The 24,305-nt window shown below is 38.5% G+C and overlaps 1 protein-coding gene across 2 annotated transcripts; it reads left to right on the top strand.

The window, feature by feature from the left end:
- The first annotated feature begins 1,745 nt into the window (after positions 1 to 1,745).
- usp53b (ubiquitin specific peptidase 53b) lies at positions 1,746 to 24,285 on the top strand. Of its 2 annotated transcripts, none has more exons than XM_065957825.1 (17): positions 1,746 to 2,201; positions 3,822 to 4,018; positions 5,549 to 5,709; positions 6,208 to 6,300; positions 6,462 to 6,596; positions 7,222 to 7,335; positions 7,566 to 7,648; positions 9,208 to 9,313; positions 10,698 to 10,844; positions 12,070 to 12,219; positions 12,320 to 12,488; positions 14,840 to 14,962; positions 15,142 to 15,832; positions 17,332 to 17,393; positions 19,274 to 19,352; positions 19,458 to 20,266; positions 20,741 to 24,285. In XM_065957825.1, exons 2-17 carry the CDS (start codon positions 3,925 to 3,927, stop codon positions 20,815 to 20,817), a joined length of 3,093 nt encoding a protein of 1,030 aa, XP_065813897.1. In that variant the 5' UTR covers positions 1,746 to 2,201; positions 3,822 to 3,924; the 3' UTR covers positions 20,818 to 24,285. The 2 variants fall into 2 exon arrangements, with proteins under 2 accessions (XP_065813897.1, XP_020499497.2); XM_020643841.3 differs by having other exon boundaries at positions 1,747 to 2,201; positions 15,112 to 15,832.
- Positions 24,286 to 24,305: the final 20 nt, after the last annotated feature.

Below are 24,305 nucleotides of genomic sequence, written 5' to 3'. Positions count from 1 at the left end.
GAGTTTATAAATGGTATCATTTCTCCCAGACCTCGGTTATTTAAAAAATGTACATCTTGGTCACAAGTCATGACAGCATGTTATGTGAGCAATCCATGAAGTGAAAAGCTATTTATGTTTCTTGACCCACATCCGCTGCTTGGAAGATGAACTATTAGAAACATAATTTGAAGAAAATAAACATTGGTTGAAAGGGCTGCCCACTTGTTTTAACTATAAATTATAATTGGTGACACAGTAAAGCAGATGTTTCAATGTCACGGTTGGGAAGCACATAACCGTATTGGATTTCGGTTTTTGAACCTTGAGAATCATAAAACTTTAAACCAAAACTACCAAACCAAACTACTATTATATGAACGGATTTGAGTTTGTAAGAAGTAGAGATTTAAAGTAGCTGCTGGGATTCTAAGTAAATATTTCAGGAAGTTTGAAGTACTACACACTGGAGTCTGAAAAACAGAAAGAAAAAAACAGAGAAAAAAAATAATATCCAAAAAATAACCTAAGGAACAGTTGAGTTCTCATCTGAACAAAAGTTAGTTGTGCAACATTCAGAGAGAGAAATGCAAGACTTCTTTTCTTTTCAGGCTATTTTTTTTAAATAAAAAAATAATACTTCAAATGCTTCATATGTCTCCAGAGGAGACAGGATCAGACACAGGCTATACAGACTTACACTGTATTTATACACATATGTCCATCAATAGATGGCACATGGACCATGGCAGATGAAAGATTGAGAATATCAGTTGTAGGGAACAATTCATGCAGTCACATTTACTGGGTATCATTGAAAATGTTACTCAGTTATTGTGCGATGGTGTGGGTTAATATTATCAAACAGATTTCATTCTTGGACTCAAATTCACTGAGGACGACTTCACAGTGTAACAACTCATACGGAGTGAATTACACTGTTTTTCACAGCCTAGCACACACACACACACACACACACACACACACACACACACACACACACACACACACTAAAAAATATATAATAAAGTGAGAACAGTAGCAGCTGATGAACACTTGCTCAATATTGTGTTAGGTTTGCTGCGTCATAAATACGTGTGATCCTGTATTTGATAAATGAATGTGAAAATCTACTTCAGGTTTTCTGGTGGATTTAGGCATTTTCTTTATTGAAGCTACGTAACACACACACACACACACACACACAATTTTTATTTTCATTTTTGGACTGAATTCCCTCAAGCCTATTTTTAGAGGAACACCAATAACTGAGTGACATTTTTGCTGACTCTGAGGCTTGTGGGCACCAAGCATCAGCCCATTTTAGTTGTCCTGTTATCACTTAAAAACCTGCTCTGCTCTGCAGGCTTTCCCCTTCCAGGCCCTCCATCTGCCCCATTTTTTTGTGATCCCATGTCCGGTTTACTGCAGCATGCGAGTCACATGGATACAAATGACTGATTTGTTATATTTGTAATGCTATTTGATGAAAAAAAAGAAAGAAAAGGAAGTAAAATAAATTGTTAAGAGGATGAAGGCAGGACAACTCCTTGTTCAGGTAATTGTGACATATTTACACATTTGGTATTTTACTTTATTCAAAATAGCCTAAAAACAGTATTTTGTTGTGTAGTCTGACATTTAAGTGGGAGCACACACACAAAAAGGAAAAGAAAAAAAAAAGCAGGGTTTAGTCCCCTCAGTGCTGCATGATTATGAAACCAGTGCAGTCATGTGACGTCTTCTCTCATCATCATAACAAGTTGGAAGTCTGACCTTCCGCCAGCACACAGTTTGCCATGCAGGGATTGAAGATCGCTATACAGCAGCAGTGCACTTGAGGCGACACTAGGGGCGGAGTTTGACCTCTCAAGTCTCACAACATCACTAATCCGACTCGGACATTCTGGCACAGGCCACCACTGGCCCCCGATCGTACGGAAAGGGGACGAATTTTCACCAAATTATCACTGTCCAGACCGGCTTGTGTAGCAGCAAACACAGTCTGGTGTCGCCTCCTGTGTGCGTGTCGGAGGGATTGTAGGAGCGCAGCGCTATGGCACACAGTGCGATGTATGCGTCTGGACATATCTGCAGTCCTTTGTAGCCGGTTTTTGCTCGCAGGATTCGGAGAGGAGTGTTGGGATTTAGCGCGGTTGACAGCTGGACTGCCCTGCGCCTACATTGGAGGCGAGCGGGCTTGTATCCGCTTCCCTTTTAAGGTGAGTCGGCAGAGCACTTGTTTTGTCCATGCGTGAATGCAAGTTGCGGCATATTTATGCTACTGTAGCTGACCGGGCGCTGTTCCCATGCACAGTTCACTGTGAGGCTGCAGCATGGTGGTACAGTGGGAGAGCGCTCGTCGAAGCTTTTAGGGGGATTTTTTTTTTTTTTTTGAACGCAGAAAAAACACAGGGTGGTCATAAAACCACGTCCTCTACCTTATTTGTGTCCCTTTTGTGAACCCTGCTGCAAAGATGGGCGCTTATGTTGACTGTATATAGGCCTATACGAGCATCACATGGTGTAAGGTTGGTGCAGATAAACACATGTGGGCACTGACACAGAAAATGGCTTGGAATATAATGATGCATAATAAAAACGTCGGAGTATTTATGCAGAGGTTATTGTGATATAATGACCTTGTTTAAAAAAAAATACTCCCCTATGTAGCAAACAAGAACAGCATCACATGAGGATTAAAAAAAAGCTGATGTGTAGTGCTTGCACATGTCACTGTGTTTCACAGGCTTCAGGTTACTTTGAATTCTTGTTTTGGTGGTGGTAATGGGTTGTTATTCTGGTTAACATGTATGTTGTGTTGTATGTTTGTCTTTAATGTTTATTTAGTGTCGAAAAGACAAGATGCTGTTGATGCTCAATATCTTTTCCCTATTGCAGATTTTTATTTAAAAACTTGTTAATCTTTCTACATATGAAAAAACACACATGTAAACAAACTGGAGCAGCATCAGATCAGGATTACACTGCTGTAATAGTCTAATGCAGCAATAGTCAATGTGCACCACATTAACAAAGACATTTTTGCATTGAAATAAGAAGAAAATAAAATGCTCTGGATGAAAGTTGAACTCTACAATATAAAAGTTAGAGCCCCATGCAAGATTTCATTAAAGACAAGTAGGGATAAAAAGCTGTAAATAAAAATCAGTGTATTTGTACTTTTTTGCTCCTTGCTTTCTTGTGTTTTTCTTTCAATCAGAGATGAAGCAAACTCCAAAACAGATTTAATCTACCACTCTATAAGTGATGCAAATTTTTATTTTTTTTCTGTAATTGTTGTTTGTCAAAATTATACTGCTTGTGATCTTTCTCTGAGAGAAAAAAACAGTGAAGTTGTATTCTTGCTGTAGCATGTCTGCTGGTCACGAGCAGACTGCTGAGGAGGCAAAAGTAAAGACGTAACAACAGTATGAACTGTTTCTGGCATGAAAATGATAATAATTGTAAATAAGGGTTTGTCTGCTGTTGAATTGAATTTTTTTATTTAATAGGGACAATGCAATTTAATATTTGTTTCAATACAAAGCATGAAACTGATGTGCTGCATAAAGAGTACATAGCTATTGCTAATTTCCAACTCGTGTCCCCAGTTGGGCCTTTGTGTGTTTACTGCCACTTGACGTTTTTTATATAATACGGGAAAAGATTAGTGATGAAGCTGGGTTTTTATTTGTGAGCATGTGAGGATGTAGGCCATGTGTTCCTTTTTTAAGCATTAAATGGCTGTACTTATTTTGAGCCTTCAAAGAGGCACTGTGGACTTTCACTGTGCAGAAATTAATTTATAATTTACCTCTTCCCAACTGTCCAATCCTCAGATATTGTCCGGTTGCCATTCAATGTCCAGTAGCACATCACTGAGGCTGCCCTGTGGCTGATCCTGACCATGCTTTCCACTAACCGCTCAGGAGGAGCGTGGGGATGAAATGGATGGAGCCCATGGCCAGACCAACGCACCAGCTCCCACCTCCCAGCATGTCCAGCCGCAGCAAGTCTCCCCCAAACTCTGGAGAAGGTAGATAACATGATTCATCTGGAGTCCAACCAAATCAGTCATTTGGATCAGTGATGTAATGAAAAGCTTTCCAAGTCGAATTACATTTTCATCCAGGGTTGTTTATGATTACCATCATAGAGCCATGCCGTAATAATCACATTTCAAATCGGATGAAAAATAGTGTGTGGAAAATCCAACAGGTTTCACATGAATGCATGTTAATGACATTTTTAAATGGGTAAAAGTAACATTTTTACTTTTGAGGTAAGTTAACATTTTTGTGGAAAATTTGTATTCACTAAATAATAGTACTGTTTAGATTTCATAAATAAAACCATTTTGACTGTTTCAGATTTTTTAAAGGTCACATATTATGCTAATTTTCAACCACTTTAAATAAGTCTCAGAGGTCCCAAAGAAGTGTGTGTGAAGTTTCTTGTTGAAAATCCACTCTGATCCTGTATTTTACCAGGCCTACTGTATACACCCCTCTATTTCAGCCCTGCTCAGAACAGGCTGTTTCTGTATCTGTAGCTTTAAATATAAGTTAGCTGTGTCTGACCACGCCCCTCCAAGATGGGCTTGGATGGCTGGGGCTTTCTTGCACTATGCCTTATGGTTTACCGTGGAAAGGCAGACTCAGCGGGCAGAACAAACACCCAGCTGTGGGAGTGTTACCTAAATGGGGGAGGGGTTACTGCTCTTTGTGATGTCATGAGGGGGATAATCTCCAAACAGCCTGTTTGAGCACACGTTTTATGAAAAGTGGACCTGGCAAAAGATGGAGAGGATGGACTTTTCTCATAATTTGGGAAGTCAATAGAGAGACACTGAAACATAAAAAACATAAAATGTATTGAGCATAATATGTGAGCTTTAAATGAAATATTATTTTTGTTTGTATAAACTCATGTCTTCATGGACTCATATTCATAGATTAAAGATCTAATTCTAATAATCTAATCTAATAATTCTAATCTAATAGAATCTGAATTAAAGATCTTATTCTATCTCAGTTACATATTACAAAAGTAAAACCCAAAGGAGTTCCAATTATTCGTACCCAGAAAATCCAAAAGTCTTATAATATGTGTAATCATTTCCTTAAAAACATTTGTCTTTCTTGTTTTTCTGCTATTGCAAAGCTTGAACCTAGCTTTAGCTCTGGATTAGAACCAAGAGGGGAACTGTCACCAAAGCTACTCAATGGCAATGCCTTGTGTAAGAGATTATTCTTATATGATAGACACTCTTTGCAGATTATTTTTTCAGGGGTTGTGTTTCACAGATGAACATGAAGATCAGAGTTTAGCTATTGCTCATTTCCAACTCTTGTCCCTTGTTGGGCCTTCCTAATGTTTAAATTACCGTGTCAGAGTTCTTCTTTTTTTCACTGACTTATTTTTTCACAGATTGTAAATTGAAAGCTGTAACAGGTTATTGTAGAAGTTTCATATGTTTTAGTGTGAAATGAGCAAAGACAAGCATCCCAGTAAAACACCACACACAAGTCATGTCAGAACCAAATGGTTTTTATTTATTTATCAGTTGCAGGCTCTAACTCAATGGCATGGGTGAAGATGTTCAAAAGACCTGGAGGAGGCCTGAAGAAATCCTACCAGCCTGGGAGCATGCTGTCCCTCGCGCTCACCAAAGGCCTGCTGAACGAGCCCGGCCAAAATAGCTGCTTCCTGAACAGCGCTGTTCAGGTGAGAACTGTTTGCTACCAGCTCTGAAATAGCTTTTTTTTAAAAACTACTGCAACCTTTCTGGTTATTTCTGAAAATATGAATAACTGACGGAAACATCCAAACATAACTTCATTCAGCAGAACCAGCAGTGTGGTTGCATTGTTATTTTGGCATCTTGCAGAATACTCCTGAATGAAATATCAGTCTCTGGCTTGTAAGATTTAAAAAAAAAAAACTCTTTCATTTGGAAATGTATCAATGGCGTGTGTGAGCTGGGCATGTTTATTTTATGTGTTTGTTGGTAAGGCACGCTGGGACTCAGCCAAGACATGAACCCACAGAATAAGCTAAAACAAACGATGAATTAAAGCTGAGAATAGCTGCAGAATGTGGTTGATTTTCAGTGGGTGTCGTAGACCTCCGTCTTCATGTAGCACCTGAAACTTGTTAATGGAAATAAATCCCTTTTAGTTTGAGATCCGTTTTTGATGGTGTGCTGTTGTTAAACCCTCACAGGTGCTTTGGCAGCTGGACATTTTCCGGAGGAGTTTGAGGCAGCTCTCGGGTCACTTCTGTCTCGGTGATTCCTGCATATTTTGTGCTTTGAAGGTGAGATGTGTTCTACACGTTGAGCTCAACCTTTTTTCATTCTTTGATAGTGAGGATGCATATACTGTATATATCTGACACATTTGGATGTCACAGTAGGGTCACTTGCAAATGGTGTTCCAGTTTCTGAGCTGAAACTAATACTGGTCTCTCTTTCCTAGAGCATCTTCAGCCAGTTTCAGCAGAGTCGAGAGCGAGTGCTTCCGTCCGACAGCCTGCGGAACGCTCTCGCGGAAACTTTCAAAGATGAACAACGCTTCCAGCTCGGCCTGATGGATGATGCTGCTGAATGCTTTGTAGGTTGACACGCAAGTTATATTCAATAGAAGACCTTTTTAGGGTTCACTGTGTGTTTAATAATGTTATGGTGCTTCTTCCTCTGTGACACTGAAGGTTCAAAAGAAGCAGAGGCTCCTGCAAAAAATGACCAGGCTTAGTTTAATTCACATTTTAATTAGATGTATGTAAATTATATACAGGGATATTGGCATATTGCTTTTTAAACCCTTGGTGTGCATATTGGATTTAGTGGATCATGTCTTCTATTTGGCTGAGTTTTGTTTTTCATATCTTGTGTTGTGCCTAGATCATCTAATGTTCTCTTATAGTCCCTTATGATGGTATGTGTTACTTAGATAGAGCTCATGGTAACAAAAAAGAGACAGTAGTTAAATCTGACTTCACCTCACAAGCTTCAGATTAAAAAAGGGAACAATTTTTTAGTTTAAATACTTTAAATAAATCAGATATTGCAAGTTTCTTTGATGTTTAATAATTGTTATAGGATTGAGCTTTATTTTGAAGGTCTGAAAGTTTTTCAGTTATTGTTTCTAAATGTTCACTGGTGCTGTGTTGTGTGGCTTTGCATGTACTCACTATTTGCACTGACTGGCTCTGCTCTTTCTGTCTTTGATTTGTCAGGAGAACATCCTGGAGCGGATTCATTTGCACATCGTTTCAGACGCTGCAACTGACTCTTGTTCATCCAAATCCTGCATCACCCATCAGAAGTTTGCAATGATGCTTTATGAGCAGGTAACTAAGACTTTTTGAATACTGACTGGATAAATCAGTAGTATACTGGTATTAGCGTAAAGGAAGGAACTGCATTTTATTAATATATTTTTTTTTATTGTGAGTGGAATGATAAAAGCAAACAGCTGCTCTCACTAAATGTAAGTTGGGGTTAATAACTGGTAGACGGCCATTTCCTAAAATCCACAGGTAAACTAATATGTTAATGAATGTCCATCTTCCTTTAACAGTTCGTGTGTCGCTGCTGTGGTGCATCTTCAGACCCACATCCCTTCACAGAACTCGTACATTACGTCTCAACCACTGCTTTATGGTAAGTACTTGATTTTCTGCCACGGCTTAAAATTTTTGGGAAACAAAAATGAGGCCAGAGTGCTAATCCTGATTTAAATGTCAGAGCATTAAAGAAGGTTACCAGATAATTATTTGATTGCAGTTTTCAGCATCTTAGATCGGTTTCCTCGCTGCTGCTGACCCATAGTAACATGGGTCTCTACAAATATTGGGGATTTTCCCATTGTAGCTACAAACAACATAAACATTCATAATAGTTAACGACCGTAAAAGTTCCTCAAATTATAACGCTGCCCAAATAATGTTTAGTCGCCTTTGAGTTCAAATGTTGGGCTTCTGTTTTCTTCTGTCAACAAGTGCTCCATGCATGCTCAGCTCACGCAGGTGTTTGAAACAGTCTTGACAAAGAAAGCAGGAGAAGGAGAATCAACTGCATACTGTAAAAAGTATTAGTTAGAATTGTGAAGAAGCTGCAGAGCGTCAAAACAAACCTTTTTATTCATTTTGAACTTGTTCTAGATGTGTACAGCTGTTCTAAATAATTCTAATGTATTGTATTGAGATGAGGTTGAAACTGGTTATGAAACAGACTTTCATAATTAGATTTAAAACTGACGCCTCTTTATGACCTTCAAATGGGAACCAGTCCATCAGTGAGCAGATTATTTCTATGAAGGTATGTTTACTGTGTGTCACTGCTGAAGTGATTCACACTATCTGAGAGTCTTTGCTTCTATTTTTCTCTGCAAAGTTTCACAGTAACAAGTACTTTTACAGGAGATATGAGTACTGCTTTGACCACAGGTGATTCCGAACAGTTGTTCTAGCTAATTGTTACCTTTGATTGGACTTTTTAACATGAAGTCCAAATATAAATCAGAATCTGAACGCAGCTGAGGAAATCAAAAAACATCAAATAACAGGAATGTTTTCTATATTCATTTGATAGACGTATGGCATTTAATGCTATTCCACACAGGATACCAATTGCGTGTTTCCCCCAGCGCTTTATAGTGATGGCGGCCTTCTTAGCAACATGCCTTACAGTAACTACCATTATAGAAAAAAACAAACCCAAATTGATTAAAAACCTCTGGCGCCTCTAAGTAAGATCAAAACAGCAGCTCCTGATGTACACGGTCAAAGCTCATATGATCTGTAAATCATCGCAAATCTTCTATTCACAGTTCTTTTTGTAATCTTGATGACACTGATTGGGTTTAACAAATACCGATATTGAAATGATGCTGCTTTTTAGATTACAGTCAGCTGTTCTCCGATTTTTAAAAGCGAGCCATCTGCCACCTCGACTGAGGAATTTCCAGCAACTGAATCGTGTTTCTTAAAACAACTTTTCTATTTATATTTTATTGTAATGCATTAAATTACTTTACCAAGAAAGTGATCATGATTATTAAAAAATGTACGACATTTCAAATAGATTTTTCAATGCATGTCAGAAACCGAAAACAAAAACAATTGTAGCTGTGGAATGTAATCACTGAGTGAACACATATAATAAGAATATGAATCATCTTATGTATCTACGTCCCACACTGTCTCTGTTCTTCTGCACAGCCAACAGGTTGATCGCATTATGGGGAAGAGCGAGCGGCTCAGGTCAGACATGTTTGGAGAATTGTTGCAGGCAGCAAACAACACAGGGGACCTCCGAAGCTGCCCGGTATGTGATTGATTTGTCATTTTCATTTGTTTCTATGTGACCGTTTTCTCGATAAAATGAGAGACCTCTTTAAAAATGTATGGCTCAATACATTTCCCAGTTGTGCTGCAGTTGTCAAAACATCTGTCTGAATTCAACCATGACCTAATGCTGATTGATTCAAGTCAGCTACCAATGAATAATTTAGTTGACAGTCAGAACGCTATTTTAAATTTGGAACGAGAATTATCCTAGCAGCAATGCAGAGTACACTCTGTACTTTCTGCTGTGACACTGCACTTGAAGCGGTCGGCAGGAGACGGTGCCAGACTACTGTTAGGATATAAATAGCATTAAGGCCATATCCATGGTTTCTCTCATCTGTATTTTCTAATGCTGTCTTTATCTTCAGTGTGCATCCTTTTGGTGAAGCTTAGTGCTCTCTCCCTTTAACTAATGATTCTCCCACAAGCTGTGAGCAGGAGTACAGACTGCATGATAGCGCTGTGCATGCTGCCTGGTTCTTTTCCACATTTGAAGTTTGTTACTATGACTTCTTGGAGTGATATGTTTAAAGAGTTTTATTTCAGTTTTGAATAGAACATGTGGCAGTGAGAAGGCAATAAAGCCACGACCTATCACTCAGACATGTGGGGAAACTTACTCATTTATTTGTAACTGATACTTGAACATAAAAGATCTGTAAGCTGTGTAAAAGATTTATATCTCAGTGGGTTCAGCTTCTACAGTATAAGATCAGTCCAGCAGATAAGTCTTCTTTCTCATATAGTAATGACTGGAGGTAGGGGAACATTTGACCATCACCAAAAGATGAATCAAAATACATCTTCAAACAACTTAAAACACACTACCTACACCTTAATGTGTTTAAAACATAGATATTTAATGCATTGTAAATTATAATGGACGAAGCCCAAATGAAGTTACCAATTGGTCTCTGAAGGGCTGTATTGAAAGTTTTATTAGTGGCGGTTGCCATCTTTGAAATGCTGACTATCAAACCTTCGGTTAACTTACCAAGAGGCAAAGAGCTGAAGCTGGGGCGGGCCTTAATCCTTATGACAAACCACTACAACGCAGCCGCTTGCAGGGATTGAAAAAACATGATTTTTAAACATGCAGGTTGAGGAAGGGGAGGAAACTCAAAAGCTGGATTATACACATTTTATGGCAGATTGTTGTACATAAGATGACTGTTACGCCTTGCTTCAATTCTAAGATTAACGTGGGCGGTGATTTGACATGGATATTTAGACTATATTATGTATTTGGTTTTCCCAAATGTACTGTATATATATTTCTCATTTAAAGAAACTCTCAGCAGAATTTTTATTTGATTTGTATGTTTATGTTTTTATGGACATTTTCTTTTCTTTTTTTGCAGAGCAACTGTGGTCAAAGTATCAAGATCCGCCGTGTGCTCATGAACTGTCCAGAGATTGTCACAATTGGATTTGTATGGGACGCTGAGCAGTCTGATCTTACAGATGACGTCATTCGGTCGCTTGGCCCACGTTTGAACCTGTGTGGGGTAAGAGCTGAGGCGAGCCTTGCCATTAAGGGTGTGGACATTTGAGATCCAAATTAAAAAAATATATATTAAAAAGAACCTGGAGCCTCAATCATCAATTTCCAAAGCTGGATAGAAAACCCTCATAGTACTTTTTTATCTTTTTACCCACCACCTACCTGTCCCTGTGCAACAACAATGTTGTAGACACTATGATCACTCTTTGAGTGGAGGTGACAGAAAAACAACAGAAACATGTTTAACAGTACTTTAAATCCTCCTGCTTCCCTGAAGTCTTTGTTTTGGAAAATGTTGCTCTCCCCTTGATATTTAAGAGTCTGAAAGTACCATGAAAATGATTATTGTCACGAACGGTTGGAAAAACAACCCAAGTGCGGAATAAACTAATGAAACTATTTACTTAAACAAAAAGGCAAAATCTAAAACTCTCTATCAAAATGTCCAAACTAAGAAAATCCAAAAATTGACAAGCACTGAGAAACACTAGGAAACACTGACACTCCAACATGCGACAAACAACACCGGCAACTTACAATATACAATGAACTGACACGGAATGGAAGAAACACAGAGACTAAATAGACATGGGGGGTAATCAGACACAGGTGAGACTAACAAGACAAAGGTGAAGACAATCAGTGCAATCAACACTGGAGGGAAACACACAGAGGCAGGAATACAAGAAACACTGAGGACAACTACGAACTAAATCATGAAACACTAAAGACACCCAGAACTCAAGAATCTAACAAAACACACTAGAACAGAAAACAGAAAACACTGAAGACAAAACTAGGAAACACAAGGGAAAAACCAGCAACACTAGGGAACATTAACACACAAGGGAAAAAACAGCAACACTGGGATAAAACAGGGAAAGTCAAATACAAAACCAAATCATGACAGATTATATCTACATGCGCAATTATTGGTTTCACCCCTCACTTAACCTGATATTCCTGACAAGCTGTTTATTAGGCTAATTCAAATAAATATTCTATTAATTACATTGAAATAATTCAAATTGTAGATGAGGAGAATTTTGACACCCTTGATTATCTGGAGTACTTAGGGGTAATAGGAGGGTTACCAGTTGTGTTCCTACAGAGTTGCTCTAAAAATAAGTATCAAAAACAAAAACTATCAGAACCAAACAGATAATATTTTGTATAAGTCAGCGAGATATATACGGATATCAAACTTGTTTCAATTTGCCTTCTTTCAGCTGTTCAACCGGGTCACTGATGAAAATGCCAAACGGAGTGAGCTACATCTGGTGGGGATGATCTGCTTTTCCAGTAAACATTACTCAGCCTTTGCCTATCATACCAAATCTTCAAAATGGATGTTTTTTGATGATGCTACTGTAAAAGAGGTCAGGAGCTCTGTTATGAATCAGATATATTCCAGTTCATATGTCTATTATCTGATACCATGTGTTACATGCTGCTAAATCATGCTTTCCTCTTGCTCAGATTGGGTCCAAATGGAAAGATGTTGCTTCTAAATGTATCAGGGGACATTTCCAGCCTCTTCTTTTATTTTACACCAATCCTGAAGGCTCTCCAGTTTCTAATGAAGATGCACCTAGACAAACCACTATGTGTCCTCGGTACAAAGCCCAAGTGAATGGTGACACAACAGGTAAGAACATCCTCCAGTTATCAGCACTCCTAACTGTGGACGTGAATTCAAGCATCTTTGCAAATACAGGATATACATTATTATTAGGGGTTTTAAAAACCCTTTACTCCTATTTTAAACAATATGGGAGACTTATACAGCTCCATTATACCCTTATACTTGAATGTAAAAGTCAATATATTTTAACTGGTAGTTAACTAGGAGTCTTAGCCAGTAGCCTTCCAGCTGTGTGTATTAGTTTTCTGTAGTTTAAACAGTAAATAAGCCGTCTTAGCTTTACTGTATAGCATAACTATTGAGCTTATAGCAAGAGACGCAATTGTTATAAACATTTTTTACTTGCATTCTACCACCAACTAGAAACCATCAATTCAACAGAATGACTTGAAACATTACAAAAATAAATATTAACTTGGTCCAGATTAACCAAAGAAGGTGAAGGTATAAAACGCGAAACTGTGACAGTTGCACACAAACTGTGTTCTGTGTGTAACAGTATAAAATATTAGCCGTCAATCTTGACTCTCCAATTAAATGCATACAGTTTAGCCAACAATTCATTTTTCATGAATTCAAAATCTATTACAGCATCTGAACACTCTTTGAGTAACAACAAATAAAATCAAACCTCAAAAACCGTCAGTACAAATGACAACAAACTAAATCAGTCAAGTTTCAGTTATGGTTTGAATTGGGATTTAGAGAGTGCCATTAAACCGTAAGTAGAAAGATTGTCCTGCCCTGTGTGCTGGCTTGAACTTGACATGAGGATGATGTCTCTGTTGCACGCAGATTACCACCCACGCCTCCCTCCCTAATCCCTACTCCTGCGGCCAAGCGCACTCCATAGTCCTCACTCCTCCCTTAGACTTTTCCAATGTTAGCATCCATTAATTTATCTACTTGGTATTTTGGCAATGGCGCTGTTGCCCCTTTAGATGGATTGTTTTCCTGTGGTGTGTTACCCAGGCTCTTTGACTGGCATGGGACTGGACTCTTGTTTATATGGAAATATGTGTAAGTTATTCTTTTTTGTTTGTCTTTAAGTGAAATGGGTCAATTTCTAATTATCTAGTTGTTTTTTTTGCAATATTTAATGAAATGATTCTTATTAAACTCCTTTAAGGAAGGGTTTTGTTCTGCACTAGAATAATGCTCTGCTGTACAGAGTCAAAGCGGAGATGTTTGTGATTGTTGATCCATTCTTACGACTTCAATTTGTGAAAATAACTGGCTCTTCCTGCACTGTCATCACACTTGGGCTGGGAATAACAGTATCACCACTTTTACTCACCTATGTTGTAAAATACATGTGTTTCACCTTCACATGTATTCACGCATTTATCTACATGTGTTTACAGAAATTTAAAGACTGTGAAACCGTGGGGTGAATGTGCTGATTTTGGTGGCAGATGTTCACAGCATATCTGTTTTTCACAGTGGCCTGTTTTATGCAGAGTTCAAAATACGCCACAGGGTTGGCAAATGTGGCAGCAGTAGTGTATTTTAAGCTAATGATCCGCTGGAATCTGTCTAAAGGTTTTTATTTTTGTCTCTTGCCCTGTTTGCAGCAAAGATGCAAAGTAAGAGTCCAAAGAAAAATAAGGATTATATTGTACTGCAATAAGTAATTAATAACAGAGGAAGAGTATGAGTCACCTTGCTGGGTAGACTGTTAGAATGCGTTTCCACAACAGGAACTTTCCATATGGTCTGTGGGAGAGACAGAAGTCCCCCTGAGGGACCAGAGTCTAAATACAGTTCTGGTGACTTTATTAACCCCTCAAAGTACTTTCCAAAATATAATTTTACATTCAATGCCCTTTTGTTATTCCTGATGCTCTTCTGCATTACTCTATTTGTGTACTGTTATGTTGGAGCAACCTAACACAATATCCTTCTTCAGGATTAATAAAGTTTCTCATTTATTTTATCCTGTCGAAAGCAGCACTGAAAATTTCTGATTGGTGGAGTTTTTCACATGTTAGTGGTCATATTTGCCTAATCTTCATGTCTTAGGACCGTTGTGTAAACACAGGCAACAATGAGCTAGAGCAGGGGTTCCCACACTTTTCAGCTCATGACCTCCAAAATAAGGGTGCCAGAGACCTGGGTCCCCCACTGACCCTGGAGGTGGTTAAGGCATATCCCCAGTCCTGCAGAATGGTATTAAGTGGTCTAAACCCAATGATGCTTTCTTAACTGAAGGGAATGTAGAACCAAAAGACAATCATTTACTACTTGCTTCACCAATGTCACCAGTCAGAAAAGTTTACTTAATTTAGAGTGCAATTACCTCAATGTTTTCAGCAACTACTCATCTGCCAATTTGTGTTTTGTTTTTTTCTCAGTGAAACATCCCCTTGGCAGTCCTAAGAAGTTCCAGGAGCCTTTCACAGAAAATGTAAAGAGGACAAGCGAAACATCAAAAAAGGATAGAGGGCATCGGAGAATGGACCCGTCACAACACAAAGGTACAGGAGCGTGTCTTCATCTTATGCTAAAGACAAACTCTGATTGTACAGACGCAAAACAATGCATTTAGGGGCAAGTCGGTGTTGATGTAGGTCAGAGCATGTTCTAAGTAGCCTTTCTACAAATTATCTTTGTCCACTCTCTTTAGAGATGACACATGCAAGATCTTTATCCCCAGAAAATGGACCAAGGCCTCCTTTGGACCAAAAATCAAAAACCCATCCACGCACTGAGAAGTCATCAAACCATCCCAGCAGAGGATCTCATGAGCCACGAGGAAACTCCCTTGGTACTCAAAGTGCTGGGCACAGCAGAAAGAACAACACGTCTCCAAGTCGCTATGATCCGGACAGCTGCCAGGAGCAGTTGGAAAAAGGTGAAAGTGAAGGAAGTCACAATAAATCCAAGTCTACCTGGAGACCCATTCGGGAAGTGTTAAATGTGGACACTGTACTGAACGAACTGGAGCAGCGTCGTCAACAGCAAAATGACAGCCCGCGGCATAGTAAACCTTCACCCCAGGAAAGAGTGCACAGTGAACCTAGTCGAGACCGTGAGCGGGAATATGCACGAACCAGAGAAGATCGGAAGCAGAAGTGTTTAATGACTATTTATGAGGACGAACATAGGCATGAGACGGAGAGCCACAGTTCTGTAGAGTCGGAGAGCAGGGCTAACCAACAAAGGAGCAGCAGACTTAAGGGTGGGCCAAAGACACTGCTGCGTAGTGATACCTGGACCATCCAAAGGACAGAGTCTGGCTATGAGAGCAGTGATAGACTCAGCAGTGGCTCCACCAACCCAGACTCACCTGGTGTTGATTGCTTTGTTGCAAACCAGAGATCAACTCCAGAGGCACATTTGCAAAGGTAAGAAACAACTGTTTAGTATTTCTTAGCATTATAGGGGAACCATCCCCCGATTTTTCTCTCCCTAATTGAGTAAGGAAGACATTTCATCGGTGGCTGTAGTCAACATTTCACAGCTACAGTAGTACTGTTGTAGACAGCTAAATTGCTAAATCTACCTACAAATGTTTTCCTAAATGTTCTGAAAGTCATTGTTGGGATATACAAAGGTTATTTGTTTATGTTATACATTTCATCTATGGAAAGCCATAACCCAAATAGTGTTGTGAGTGTTTTAGAGTCTTACTTCAAAATACTTACGGTAGTATCCTTAGAATGTTTCTAAACCCAATTTTTAAAAAAAGTGTCATGTATGTTCTGTATGCTTTGCTGATATTGGATATGAATTGGGAGTGGTTATGACAATAAATTACATCCATTGGTGTTTATTTACAAAAGTGTGTTGCGTATCTACTAGTTAACTATTTTCAGCTGCGGAGGTTTAGTGCAGACTGTTGTGAATATTTTTTGTTGAAGGTTGTTGAACATTTTGCAAAGGGAGTTTAGTACCATAAAATTACGGCACTAGCATAAGCTACTAAGCTGAGCCATCATCATTTAGCATTGCAATAGTATTATGTGTTTGCCTTCTACCCTGTTTAGAGCTTTTATGGAAAGCAAAGCATTTTAATACTCACCGTTCAGTGACAGATCCAAACAAATATCTTTAATTTGCAGGGCTTTGACTTCCTCCTGTGAGTCTGAATCAGATGGCTTAAAAATAAGAAGTTGGACAACACTGAATGTCCATAGCTACATACATACGTGTGTGTGGAGCCAGGCAGAAGTCAATCTAAACACAAGAAGAAAACCTAAAACAGTTCTGAGAAATGATGTACACAGACAAATAAGCTGCTTTTTACGAAATAGGTATTTAAATGTCTTTTTACATATTGTTTTAGATTCATCATGAGACACTCAACTTAGATTTTAATAAAGTCTTTGTATTTCATTCCAAATTTTTAGAGGCTTGAAATTTACTTGAAAGGCTTTCTCCAAGAGTATATAAATAATCAGTGAGTTATAATTATCAAAAGGATCATTAGTTATATCCCAGAATTTTAAATTTCTTATACTTTTCTTTCATTATACTTTAAGGAACCACGATGATGTTGAACTAGACAATAGATGTTATACTGCTCTGCTCTTCATTTAATATATGTTGTCTAGTTACAATGATAAGAAACCCAAATTTAACTTAACAACTATATTGGGCAGTACACTTTTAAAACCAGAGTGCTTAGAATAATAGTAAAAAGTCCCAGGTGGACTCAATGAGACGTTGAATACGAGATGCATTTGTTTCTGCCTTTCTTAAAGATTTTTTCATTGGTGCTATGAGCCATTTATAATTAACCCATTGCCTCCAAGACCAAGAAGGTTTGTTCTAAAAACCAACTCATGAAAACATGATTGATTGAAAACATGCTTAGAATAATTCAAGTGTTTTATTTTTTTAGTCAGCTGCACCAAAAAGGGGGCGATGCCAAATCAAGTGTAATGTCCTCACCTTCACACAATGGTAAGTTCCAAGATTTTCGACCTTAATTACACATTTCTAGAAGATGTCAAGTGTTCTTGTGATGAGTGCAGGTTGTGTGAAATGTCCTGTACCACTTGGTTAGTTTTGCTATTGGTAGTGTTTTATTGTTGAGTGTTTTAACTGTTATAAATGCAGTAAAAATGTACTGTTTAGATTATGTAATGGCCTGACAACGTGTATGATACAATTTCAAACCAAATCCACTTTAAAAAAAAAAAAAAAACATAAAGCCAGTGTTTAAAAAAAGATAAAACAGGGAAGAAATGAGAACACCAACAAAAATAGCCTGACATGAAAATGACAACTTGATGAAGAGCACAAAAGACTACCTCTCTGCTCAGGGGCATTTACAACTCTTATTGATTCTGCAGATACTTCCTAGAATAGATTTACAAGGAAACGTAAGAATTAAGTACTGCTGGCCAACAGATTGGTAACAAAAAGATATACTGTACACACTCGAGTGCATTACTTGTTTAAAGACAGTATATCTTACAGCAAGAGTTCCAGGCACAAGAGATCAGTCATTTCCGCGGGAGATTTGTTCTCTATTTTTCTTTTTCATTATTTCTGTAAGTGTATCAGATGGATTTTGAGCTGTATACTGATAAAGTGAGAATAATGAGGATTGATTTATGTCTGGGTCGGTTTATGAGACTGGATTGGTTTCTTTAACCTCTTCACCCAGTCAGCCAAGCACAGGCATTAATCTGATGATAATCCCACAAAGCTCATTCAGATAGCACAGCTGGACATGGCTGTTGGCATTGTCATGAATATCTTCCTGTTTCATGCAGTACTTTGAGTGTACTGCACTCCGTACTTTATCAAGGCTATGTGCACCCCGAGCCAGTGTTTCCAACCAACAGCTACAGCTTTTATCCTTGAATGGACCTCTTCAGGGCAACAGCAGAGAAAAAAATGACACATCTATTTTTAAAGGGAAGGAATTCAGCACCATGCTGCTCTGAGCGTGTGTGCTGACTGGTTTATCCTGCTGTGAGAGTCTACTGGCATTTAACCGTCTGCTGCTGCCACCTTGTGTCCTGATTTGGTCTCTACTATTGATTAACTTTGCTTTGTTGTAGGTGGCTGATCTATATCTGCATGGTTTATAATTTTGGGGGGGGGAAATATAAGGGATAGTTAAAAAAATAAAATGATGGAGCTCTGATATTAAAAGCTAGTGTTTGTTATATTTGTGGACACAAAGAGAGACACATTCCCCCCACATTCAGACTCCATCTTGCATTTTTTTCGGGGAGTTACTTTTAAGAGTATGGCAGTTTGTTGCTGAAATAGTAGGTTTTTCTGTGGGTTTTTCTACCATTAAATAATGCTTCATCTTTCACAACCTCCAAAAGCTGTCCACACCATCTTAAATCTTGTAATTCAGAGAAGGTCCATGTACATGTTGAGACAAATGTCTAAAATCTGCAAATTTGCTGGATTTTTTTCCCCTCATATTTCTGACTTAATCCTCAAAAAACACATAATTAATCACAACACTTGATTTACTCTTTTAGGTTCTAATCTTGATCCTTTTATTGTTTAATGCCAAACGTCTTCTCGTTTGTTGGATTGAGATTGTCTTATAGGGATCTGTCAACAGTAGTTTGGTACATTTAAACATGCTCTACCTAAATTAAGTCTGCAGAGAAGGAAAGGTCAGAAGACAAAAATACACTGGGCTCACCTTTAGCACTACTTACAGGATGCTTAAAGCTACTTCCCTCAATAGAGCAGACGTTTCCAAAACACTACTGCTTAACAGCTTTGTTTATCTTACTACATTTTCCATTCAGTCTCCTTTGCTGTCATCATGTTTTGATCTTCTTTTTTCTTTGTACATTTTATAGGTAAACATCAACCCAAACCTCAGGGAAAAAACCATGACCAAATTTCACATTCACATCTAAAGTGCAGTCCAAGCTCAAGGTAGAGGCCTGTATAATAAATAATATTGAACGTGTCTAATAAATAGAAGCTCTGCAATATAAAGTGATGATTTCCATCGTTTTGTGCAACACATCTCTCTTGTAGACGGAAGTCAAAGTACACTTCTAGTACCTCCAGAAAAGCAGCGTCTTCAGAGAGGGACTCCAATAGCTCGGATAACAGGCAGAGTGAGCAGCACACTGGAGAAAGTACAGCCCTGAGGCACATCACAAAAACCAGCAGCTCAGAATGGAACAGCTCCGACGATCTTGCTCTCTCTGAGCCCGAGGATAGAGAAAACTCTTACCGCTCCAGCAACAGTGAGTCGGTCGCCTCTGAGTCCCAGTGTCCTCACATGACTCTACCGTACCACCCTCCCAGCAACGTGACAGCAGAGCCTCTCCAACTGAACAATCAGCGTCAGCCGGGCACAACAGGGTCGCCTCACCTCCGAACATCCCAGCGCATCCCTCCTCATCAGGGCGAAACAAGCCACGCAGTGTTTCGTCCGAGGATGCTTCAAGAGACCTTTCCCTCAAGTCCTCGCCTCTCATCTACATCGTTTGTCAGTCCTCACAGGAAGCCTGACATGTCAGGCCTTAGAGCCCTCTCAGATGCAAGCTCCAAGTCAGGCTCTGACCCGGAAAGGAGCACCCCGTCATCATGTGAAAGTGAGGAAAGACTGTGCAGGGGCGAACAGGCGGTGCCATCTCAAGAGGTTTCTCTGACAACGTACTTCAATGTGGATAACTGTATGACGGAAACATACCGTCTCAAGTACCACAACCAGAGGCCTCTTGTCCTCTCTGCCACAGTACCGCGGACAGTGGTAGTGACAGAGCGCAGAGATACCAGCCACACACTCCCCACTGACACACACTCACAAGATGTGCCAAAAGCAAGACCTGAAACAAGTAAGCCTCTCTTGCAAACCTCAATTCAACCATCTGAGACCTAGCTATACTGTTTAAAAATGAGCCGATTTCCTTTCATATGTTCTTGTTGTGGCCACTGAGGACGATGTTAGTATTCAAACAGCAGGACTAAGGATTGGCATAAATAGATTTTAAGATCCATATTATAAAAAATGTCTTGATTTGTCAGGTACATTCCTGCCTATTTAGAATCCATTCACATTTTTTTTAAATAAATTTCAACACCACCCAATAATCTTCCAGAACAGAAACAATTAAATCATATCATAAAAATCTATATCACAATATTATGCCATCTAAAATGATGTAAAAGTTTTATTTATTTTCCCCTCTACTACCTGTTTCTTGAATAAGACTAAATGACCAGATTTGCTTTAAATGTAAATAGGATGAACCATCGAACACAATATAAACTAGATTTTCATTTATTTATTCATTTTTGTTTCTTTGCAGGCCATAATAGCAATAAACCCACTGCAAAATGGAACCCAGTGACAGCCAAAGGACTGGATGAACGTGGTTTTATATGAGTGTTACTTGGTAAAGTTTGTTTACACGGATGAGCAGCGGTCAGTAGAGTACCAACTGGATGCCAAAGAGTTTACAGAATGGAAATTTGTCCTGAAGCCAGACATCTCCAAATAGAGCGGAATATGTTTATGCAAGCTTGTCACATAAATAAATGCTGTTTCTAAATGCTGTTGCATTTTGTTTGAAGGATTGTCACCTGCCATGTAAACTGTCTTCCATTATCCCGCAGTATTGCTGAAAGCAGATTTTGTTGATACCAGAATCTTTTCAGTTTGCACAAAGGGGATTTTTAGTCTTGATTCTTTTTTGTCACCTGATCTCTAATCGAATATGTTTATTTTTTTACTATTAAAGTAAGTCTGCAGAAGTGTTGCAGAAAAGATTCACCTACATATCACAAGAGCGGCATGAGAGTTTACAGGGAGCCACACTTTGATGAAGTACAGTTTGGTGTAGTTATTATAAACAGATGGAAGGAGAGAGCGGGATGAAAAATCACTGCATGTTGACATGAAACAATATGTGAAAGACACTTTATAAATACATGATGTCATTATACACAGTCGAAGAAAACCTACAGAGCGAAGAATTTGAAGCAGCAGGTTTAAATTTACGACAAACTGTTGAAGGGTTTATATCAGGACAGCCACCATTTAATGCACGTTGAGGGCTTAAGTTCACCAGGAAGAGGCATTGCAACATTCAGTTACTGATTTGTTTCAACTGTTATCATTTATCAGTTCTTTGACAACATTTGTGTGTTAATGAGTGACTGTGGCTGCCCCATTGACACCAAACCTCATTGGCTGTAAAAAAAAAAAAAAAAAAAAAAGATATGTCGGCAAAGATCCTTGTTCAGTTTTGTTTTATTTCAAATGTTAATTTCCTGAATGATTATAGGCAAACGTAATGCTGCCATTCATAAACATGTATAGATCTTAGGGAGACAATGTTTTCTTCAAAATGTGATTCTGCAGGACTGAGTGATCCACTTTCTGGTTGTCAACAGATCCTATAGTGACTATAATCTTCTGTAGTGGGAGCCCTCGGTTCATTTAAAGGTCACTATATACTGTACGACCATATCTCTCCGTGTGTACTCTACCTTCATTGTGCTGGTTCTTGTAATCCTCTTTTTGTAACTTGCGGTGATGTCAAATTGTATTTTTGCAGTCTTCCTTTCAAAGTAGACAGATTTGAACAGGTCGGTATTTGCAGGTTTTTTTTCCCTAATGATGCCAACAAAAATTAATATGGCTACCTGATATTGAGCATACTCCACAAAAATGATTCTCGTTCATAAGACTAATGTTCTGAAACCTGCATGTGGCCTTTACAAAGTCTTACTAGCTCTGTGTACAGCATTAGCATGAGCATGATTACACTGGGGCATACATTCTATTTGATTAAACCGATTTGTATTGAATTCATGAGATTTGTTACTATTTTGGAAACTTTTCCTCTTGTTTGTGTCCATGCAAGGACACGTACTTTTGATTATGCATCCATTGTACATATAAAAATATGATGCACACAGTACGCTGGAAAAACAGTTAACTCTCCAAGACATACTATGCATTCACTAAAAATTACTTTGTGATGATTTTAAAACAGATTTTGGTACTTTTAATGCTTTGTATTATGTAAATCAGACATTCCCAACAATATACGAATCAGTGTTGATGAATTTTCAAGTGTTGATATTAACTTTCTCTTGTGCTCACTATGTTGCCAAGTCTTTTCCTAAACACCCTGCCAGTTATTTTTTTTTTTCCACATAGCACTTTTGTCTAACTTCAATAACCTTTGTCCAGGTATTTCTCAACTATTCTAACCAAACTCATTTAATCACTCAATTTGCTGTGTTTGTGTGTGTTGTGCTTGTGCTGTCTGACACCAAAAGAAGATTTAAGTGTGTGTGTGTGTTACATCGCACTTCACTGATCATTTAAGCATCTGCTTGAATTGGTCATGGTTAATTTATGTACACTGCTTGATTTGAAGAAAATGAAGGCATACAAGGACACTTACCTTAAGAATTGACTTGATGTTTAAGGGGTCTAATCGCTCAAATGACATAAAGATGCCTTTATACAAGCTGATTGTGCTCGATTAAAGATAAATCATTCGCTTTACTCTCATTTTAGGATATCTTACATTCTATAAAGATATCCAAACTGTTAAACTATTGGATTAGATGATGAGTCAGAGTATATTAACCAGGTTTTCTTAATGTTGTCGCCCTGCTATTTGGTTTTGTTGTGTCTTGAGAGACTAATGGTTTTATCGTTTTTTTCACAGTACCTGTCCCGTCACTCATTTATTTTCTTTATCTGTTACATTAGGAGTTTGTTGTTTTCACTCAAGCTGTATTTTAGATTCTGAATTTTGTGTCTTCAGTTGTATCAAGAGTGCCTTGACATTTTCAGTGGTTCATGTATGTTGTTAGCAAAAACCACAATTAGGAATGAGGGCGATGAATGAAAGAGATTATAGGATGTCATGAAAACTTAAATATGCAATGCTAAAAGTGACATATCTGACCAACATTGTACTGTATGTGTGTGTGTGTGTGTGTGTGTGTTTGTGTATGTGTATGTGTGGCAGTGGGGGGAGCTAAGGGCTTAGGACTAGTGCCAGGTCCAGTTTTCTCTAAGTATCCCTAAATGCCCTTTCAGGCTTGGAAGCTTTGACCGTCTTGGGAAAGCAGCAAACATTCTGTTCATTCTGTAATCCGCTGCAATTGGCAAAAGTTGATGTGATACAATTTCAGCTGCAGAAAGTGGGAAGTTCATCCCACCTCCTGGGTGACAAAGCTTTCCAAGTGTGGAAGAGCTTTAATGTAGAACAACTGAAATATTTTTTCAGTGCTAAACTTAAGTCATTAATAAATTTGCCTGCATGCCTGTGAAACTGTTTGCGTGGGAGTTTGGGAAAAGAAAACTCATAATTGTTTTCCTTCTGCATCCATGATCCATCGCAGTAAGGATTTCTCTTGTGTCACATAAGTCGCAGTTGGCATTGCATCGACCCATTTCTTTTCACTTTTAAAGCGACAGAGCTTAATTAGACTTTCTGGCATCAACACTGAAGAACAAAAGAGAATTCTACGCATTCTGTCAATGATGGTATCTGATATGTTACTGGCTGATGAGGCCTGATGTGTGGGAACTGTATCCTCGTTTCATACACCTCTTGTGTGTGGTTGGGATTAAGCCTGAAATGACTATTGAATTGAGTTGGTGGTGCTTCAGTGAATGCTTCATGACTTGTGTACGTACAGATCAATCTAAAGAATCATGTGAAATCTGTCGACACTTTATATTTTTGTACATTATATATATTTTATTTTTATTCATTGTTGAATAAATTATTGTATCACTCTTAAATAAGTCACTTCACTGTGTTTGTCTTCTGTACTTACAAGCCTCTCGTATTCTCATAGAAATGTTTTTCAAGAAATAAAACTCAAGAGAACATAAAAAAA

Source organism: Labrus bergylta, chromosome 1 (assembly GCF_963930695.1).
Source record: "Labrus bergylta chromosome 1, fLabBer1.1, whole genome shotgun sequence".
Taxonomy (NCBI): Eukaryota; Metazoa; Chordata; class Actinopteri; order Labriformes; family Labridae; genus Labrus; species Labrus bergylta.
Note: the sequence above shows the minus strand (reverse complement) of the source record. Positions and strands in the feature narration are given on the sequence as shown.

Excerpts from the sequence above, each read along its gene's own strand:
- usp53b (XM_020643841.3), top strand. The coding sequence starts at position 3,925 with ATGAAATGGATGGAGCCCATGGCCAGACCAACGCACCAGCTCCCACCT. Across the intron at positions 5,710-6,207 it reads TCCTGAACAGCGCTGTTCAG|GTGCTTTGGCAGCTGGACAT; the intron begins GTGAGAACTGTT and ends AAACCCTCACAG. Across the intron at positions 14,963-15,111 it reads GGACCCGTCACAACACAAAG|AGATGACACATGCAAGATCT; the intron begins GTACAGGAGCGT and ends CACTCTCTTTAG.